The 6,311-nt window shown below is 35.5% G+C and overlaps 2 protein-coding genes across 3 annotated transcripts; one reads left to right on the top strand and one right to left on the bottom strand.

Annotated features, from left to right (window-relative positions):
• Positions 1–265: 265 nt before the first annotated feature.
• Positions 266–4,248, top strand: LOC113775235 (transcription initiation factor TFIID subunit 13). Of its 2 annotated transcripts, none has more exons than XM_027320025.1 (6): positions 266–456; positions 1,099–1,221; positions 1,321–1,358; positions 2,381–2,440; positions 2,547–2,621; positions 3,961–4,248. In XM_027320025.1, the coding sequence occupies exons 2-6, from the start codon at positions 1,119–1,121 to the stop codon at positions 4,069–4,071; spliced, it is 387 nt and encodes a 128-aa protein (XP_027175826.1). In that variant the 5' UTR covers positions 266–456; positions 1,099–1,118; the 3' UTR covers positions 4,072–4,248. The 2 variants fall into 2 exon arrangements, with proteins under 2 accessions (XP_027175826.1, XP_027175825.1); XM_027320024.1 differs by having other exon boundaries at positions 1,030–1,221.
• A 1,366-nt stretch (positions 4,249–5,614) lies between these two features.
• On the bottom strand, positions 5,615–6,208 carry LOC113773638. Its single transcript, XM_027318270.1, has one exon. It carries the CDS (start codon positions 6,206–6,208, stop codon positions 5,615–5,617), a length of 594 nt encoding a protein of 197 aa, XP_027174071.1.
• Positions 6,209–6,311: the final 103 nt, after the last annotated feature.

Genomic DNA, 6,311 nt, shown 5'->3' with positions numbered 1-6,311 from the left:
AAATGTGTCCATTTTGATTGCAGTTGAAATTTAATATAATGTTCAAAAGGCCCAATACGTGCCCCAAAGGTGGTGCCAAAAGAATGACAAGGTTTAATTGGGCTTGTAAAACATAAATGATACGTACCGGGCCTGAAAAGAAAAGCGAAGTGTTTGGACTTAAGATGAGTGTAACTTATCTACCAATTGTAAATGGGCTCTAATGGACATTCAAAGCTGAATACAGCTTTCACTTGTCAGACCCAAACCATAAAAACAGTTGCCGTTGCCGCTGCTTTCTCCTCTTTTTCCCTAATCTCCCGGCGACTGTATTCCGCACTCCTCCGGTGACCGTTCTCTGGCCCTCTCTCTCTTTTTATTGCACCGGAAACCTGCTAATTTCAGTTTAATTGGCCTCTGGGTTCATAAATTTCACCTCAAAGCAGCTGATTTGGCTCATCTCCGTGCACAAAACAAGTAGGTTATATTTCGTAAACGTGTTCTATTTTTTCCAAAACTTTCTTGTATATTTCAGTTTTCATTCTTTAGTTTATTATGAATTGAATTTGAATTTGGAAATTTTGTGGTAACTTACAAAAATATGACGTTTGTATTTCATACGACTCGACAAATGTTATAGGATTGTTACCAAGTGGTTTATTCTGAGATTGATGGTTGTATGTTCAACTATTCTGTTAAAAATTTCAACCAAAGTTATGCTTCGTGAAGTATTGGGTTAAAAAAGGAAATGTTGTTTATTCTTTTTCATTTTTCAGCCTGTAGGACTTGATCAAGTCCATTGATTACGCCAGGTGTTGCTTTTGTTGAGTGCTAAAAATACCGACTAGAGCTTTTTTCTTTTTCTCTTTTTGGTTGATTATCCTTCTTTTGTTTGTGCAATTTCTCGTGCAAGTGGTATCTTTCTTAGAGAAATATTTAAGTTTGACATTATTGGTTTTCTGAGATATTGAAACATCCAAGACAAAGTTATGAAATGAAAAGATTTTTTCTTTCCATGTTTGTAAACCGTGGTTACATATACTGTTGAAGGTGCTGCATCATATGTGTCTTTCTGAGTACCAAATGGAGATTTAAGTCATTCATCTTGCTCTGAGGTAGGAGGTAGCAGCACCTAGAGGATGAACAACCCTTCAGCAGGAGCATCGTCAAAAACAAAAGTGGGGTCTTCCCAATCATCTGAAACTTCATTTAAGCGCAAGCGTGGAGTGTTTCAGAAAGACTGTAAGTAATGGAGAGTTGTTACTTTCGCTCATCTTTTCATTTGAATAGACAGGTATGCTTGGTTTTAATTTTTTTTATTTATTTGATTTGATGTAACAGTGCAGCACATGATGTATGGCTTTGGCGATGATCCAAATGTACGTGTTATCTCTATTGCTTAATCACCTTTCACTCAATACTTATTTCCTGCTGCAAATTTTAGTCGTCAAAACTTGGTTTTATCTTACTTTTAAGAATTATATACTTATCTCTTTCACATTAGTGAAGACCAGGGGGAAAGTATTTGGTTTCTCTTTTGGGGGAAAAAATGCAAGGAGTTATGATCTTATCATAAGGGTACATAAAACCAATCTTCCAAACCTTCATGAGGTTTGCCTTATATCTCTTTCTATTATCATTAGGTGATACCTTTTGGCAGTCACCTTTATGTGGTGCTTGCTAATGACCTCCTTAATAATGTAGTTTTAGTAGTATGATGAATTTTTTTCATAATTGTGGCAAATTTTGATGGCATTAGTGGACTGCCAAATGTTTATGAATGTAACACAAACCAGAGGATAGGGTATGTGACATCAATAATTCGGGGTAGGTCACATAAATGCCCCTCTGTATTAGAAATATAGGGGAATTGAAGTTTTGGGCAATCAACTATGTCTTAATTTCTTCAGTCTTTGACCATGTTGATTGCTTCTATTGATATCTTTACAAATTATCTGCAGTGCATTGCTTGCTACTACTTCAGTCGTGAATTGGAGGATTTCTACTGTCAATCTTAAAGAAATAAACAAAAGTTTCTTTCTGTTTCCTTTTGTAATTGATATCATTTAAGTAAATTAATGAGCACTGTATAGTGTGCTTGGTAGATGATGTTATTTTCCAAATAGGTCCAATTATTCTGGATGCGTGGTTTGAATGTTTAGAATGTGTAATTGTGTATAAGTAACACACTGAGGTCATGGACATTTTTTTGGTCAAATTGGTATTAAGTATCATCTTTAGGACATGATTTTATAGGCTTAGCAATCATATTGTTGCAGATATCATGAAATGGTTTTGTTCTAGCTTTATTTGGTGTAAAATCATGTGTGTCCTTTTTTCTTGGTTATTTTTTTAGGAAAAAATCTTACTTGTGTCATACCTTCTTCTGTTGTACTTGCAGCCTTTTCCCGAGACTGTGGCACTTGTGGAAGACATTGTTGTGGAGTATGTCACAGATATGGTAAGCTAAAATCCTTCATATACAAGATAAACAACTACTCAGGGAACTTACAATGGAGAGCTTGTATGTTCCTTTTGGTCTGATTCTGTATATTTAACTTTTGCAGGTCCATAAAGCTCAAGATATTGCATCAAAAAGAGGAAAGCTTCTGACTGAGGACTTTCTGTTTTTAATTAGGAAGGTAAAATTTCCTGCAGCACATGATTTTAATACCACGTATAATGCATGTTTTGGCCATTTCATTTTCCTCCATGTATGCTTAGCCTTACTTTTTATAAGACTTATTTGACATATGAATTTAGTTGTTTTAAGAAATTATTCATTTTTCTTGCAATTCAGCTCCGTCAGACCAGAAAAGGTAATGGGAGTTGGCTGGGTAGAGTGTTTACTTGTGATGTAGTGGGTGTATTGCATGGCCATTCTTGTTGAGGAAGTTAAATATCTCACCAAATGGTTGAAGATAAAACTATAACTTTAAACCAGATCCTTAGAATTATGAAGTTGCTGCAGAATATAAGGATATGAGTTGATGGGCTTTTATTGTTGTGTTATATAGCTGTTAGATGTATAACATACTTGGAATTTTCAAGTTGCCTAGAATAGCATGTGAGATTCTTAATGTTCAAAATAGCAGCACATCTGACAATTTTTATCTTCGTCCCAAAGAGTTTAGTTGTTGGCGAGTGAAGGTTTACGGATCATTTTATTCTTTTTTCACTGAATTAAAAAGGACATAAAAACTTGATACTTATAATTCTAGGCACCTCATTGGAAAGCATCTTTGCAGCCCAAGAAGTATAATTTCATAAATTCCATCTAGCAGTATATACAGGAGATTAAGACATTGATTTCTCGGCTCTCATGTAGTTGGTCAGATAAAAATTTAATTGGCTCCTTCTGATTGGAGAATCCTTAATCTTAGTGGTTTCATTTTGTGTTTGTTTTTAACCTGTGATGACTATTTCACTTGCATTTCATCATTCCCCATACATGGAGTTGTTTTCTGGTCACAGGGGGTGCTAAAGTTATCCCAGGAGTAGGACTTGGTGGGATTATGACACAATGTTTTTTCCCCTGCCAGATTTATTCTTCATCTGCATTTCTTGTCCGTTCGATGTGCGATTGGCTTTAAGACGTGTCTGATCCTTTTTATGTCTCAATTTTTGTTTAATTCTTTTGCTACCTTGGAGGAATTTTTGCTTTTGCTTTTGTTTTTGGTTCAAAAGGGATTCTGAACAAATAGCTCTCTTGACAATTGTTAGCCAGAGTATATTCTGCTCGGCTACCTTTTTGATGCCATTCAAATTCAAAAATTGGATAAATCCTCCAAATTGTGTTAGACTCTCCCTGAGGATTACCAATACCTGTATTACAATTATCTTTGCCGCTGTACTTAAATTTGGATATCCTCAGTTTTTGTGTTATGATTATTTCAATTCAATTGACAAGCTTTATGTATGTTACAAAATTTTGGCTACAGCCAGTTTGGACTAATGATAAGTCATTATCTGATTCTGCAGGACCTCCCGAAGCTTAATCGTTGTACAGAATTGCTGTCTATGAATGAAGAGTTGAAACAAGCCAGAAAAGCCTTCGAGGTTGATGAAGAGAAATTGGCATCAACTGAATGAATTAAAGATAGTCAAATTCATTTTGTCATCGACCGGAATTTTTTTTATTAAAGCTCTAGAATTGTAAATAAACATGAGATTAGGCTTTGGAAATTATGCTTCTCCCAAGTGATCCTGCTAAAGACGATTCACCTGCTTGAGTGGTGTGGTTTACAGATTCCTGCATTTTATTCCTCATTCTTTGTTTTCTTTGCAGGAAGTTTAGGCTGCAAAACCATTAATTTGAGTAGAGAGTGTAGTTAGTTTAAGGTTATTTAGCACTAATAGTACGGGTAAAAACCATCCCTGCTGTGTACATTACATAAATTTATTTCCTAAATATTTGTTGACCGACAATTGAACAGTCTTTCAAATGAACTGAACCCAATCAATTTAAGATTTTGTCACAAGAAAATCTTGAACCGATTTTCTTTACCACTATCATCTAACAAGACAATCCTTGAATGCTAAAGATTGTACAATTAGATGCAACATTGGTTGAATTTGACTTCCACAAAAAAACAATTCAATAAAAACGGGACCGATGGATACCCAATTTCAGGATCTGTTGCATTTTCTCCGTAGGCTTTAAGATCGTCAAGAACGCTATAACTTTGCAATTGAGAACAAGAAAGAGCAGACACAATCCAAGCATTATTTCATCCCTTTCGTTGTGATACGGATCCATTTCTGGTGTTTTTGAACGCATGTGCCTAATTAATCAGTGCTTCATCTGCATCTACAAATTGCTTTGTATTCACCTGCTAAGAGGATGCAAATTGAGGCAAGGAGACCAAGTTGTTGTCACTGTTTTGTGTATGGGATCAAATGCTGTGGTGGTTGCAGCTGTGGATTCATTGGTACTTTAAACTCTGTTGATTTACAAAACGTACACGAAAAACTACTACTTATTGACATGAAGCATAGCTAATTTCAGTAATGGTTTTGGCTATATGAAGCCGAACTCATTTAATACTTTCTTGTGACTCGTGCATCTTTCTTCACCACGCTTGGCAATCAATGACAACCACACTGGTTCCATATATTCATCTTTGATGGATGAGTCAATGACAAGTCTGAATAAGAAAACATCTTAAACTAATGACTAAGAATTATATTTAGAAGACATCCCTATGGTCTAACTAGGACTGTATATTCAATTCATATGGATAAGGTGGTTAAAAGGCAACATGTAGCAATCCCTGGCTAAGATGCTTTTTTTTTTTTTTTTTAAAAAGATAAAAAGCTTATGATGAAAGCAAAAGGAAAAAAAAGGGTAAAGAATTGTTATATTTTTATTTATACTTCAAGAAGTAGAGCTACAGAAACTCTCTAGTGTCCCTTTAATATAGTGAAATCAATACCAAATTCTGGTGAAAATGGCAAGGTAACCATTCTCTAGGCACATTTTTTTTTATGTTACTGAGAGCTAGCTACTCATATTAGATCCGGAGATTCAAAATTTCGACTTACCCAGTATTGGATCTAAGTTCTCTCCTGGAACTGGAGATAGTTCAAGTGAAATTCATACTACCCAATCAAATACAGTTCCAAACTGACAGTTTCATTTAATATGAAGGAGGATTGCTCTAGCAACTCTATAGAAGCCCTTTAACAAAAAGAATTCACCATCAAAAACCGGGGGAATCTGCTTGCTTCCAATTCTCTTGAGACATCTCTGATGATCACGTATAGCATTGTGTATGACTGCTGAAGCTACATGATAACGTCCATGGTTGCAATAAATTTTTGCATTTAGTATATTCAACAGAGCAGATTTAACATAAATTTGGCATGATCGGCATGTTTCCTTAAAGCCGGTATCTGTTGAATTTCTTTGGTAGGCTTCAAGATCTATAAGAACACTATCACTTTGTGATTGACAACAAGAAATGGCTAATAGTGCAAGCCCTCTTTTATCCCTTTCGTAACGATGCTCGTCCTCCGAAAAACAAATTTGGCAATATGCATATTCTGGTGTTTTTGAGCAAATGTAGTCGACAAGTGCTTCATCTGAGCTTATGGTTTGTATGTATTGAGCTACCATGAGGCTGCAAAACAACCCAAAAAGACCAAATCTCAGCATCTTGTTGCCACTGTTTCTTGTGACAAGGTTGGATGGGGGTGGGGTGGTTGTGATTTGTGATTCTGCATTCATTGGCACTTATAAGCTTATTCATTCACCAGATTAAATGAAATGTGACTAGTTGACAAAAGGCATAGCTAAATTTAGTTGCAAATTCGGCAATATTAAACCAAAT

The sequence above is a fragment of the Coffea eugenioides genome, chromosome 6 (assembly GCF_003713205.1).
Source record: "Coffea eugenioides isolate CCC68of chromosome 6, Ceug_1.0, whole genome shotgun sequence".
NCBI classification, from domain to species: domain Eukaryota; kingdom Viridiplantae; phylum Streptophyta; class Magnoliopsida; order Gentianales; family Rubiaceae; genus Coffea; species Coffea eugenioides.
The sequence above is the reverse complement of the archived record's forward strand: the minus strand, read 5'-3'. Positions and strand labels throughout refer to the sequence as shown.

Coding starts and splice junctions, on each gene's coding strand:
- LOC113773638 (XM_027318270.1), bottom strand. CDS start 6,208: ATGAATGCAGAATCACAAATCACAACCACCCCACCCCCATCCAACCTT.
- LOC113775235 (XM_027320025.1), top strand. CDS start 1,119: ATGAACAACCCTTCAGCAGGAGCATCGTCAAAAACAAAAGTGGGGTCT. Junction 1,222..1,320: donor TGGAGTGTTTCAGAAAGACT/GTAAGTAATGGA, acceptor TTGATGTAACAG/TGCAGCACATGATGTATGGC. Junction 2,622..3,960: donor TTCTGTTTTTAATTAGGAAG/GTAAAATTTCCT, acceptor CTGATTCTGCAG/GACCTCCCGAAGCTTAATCG.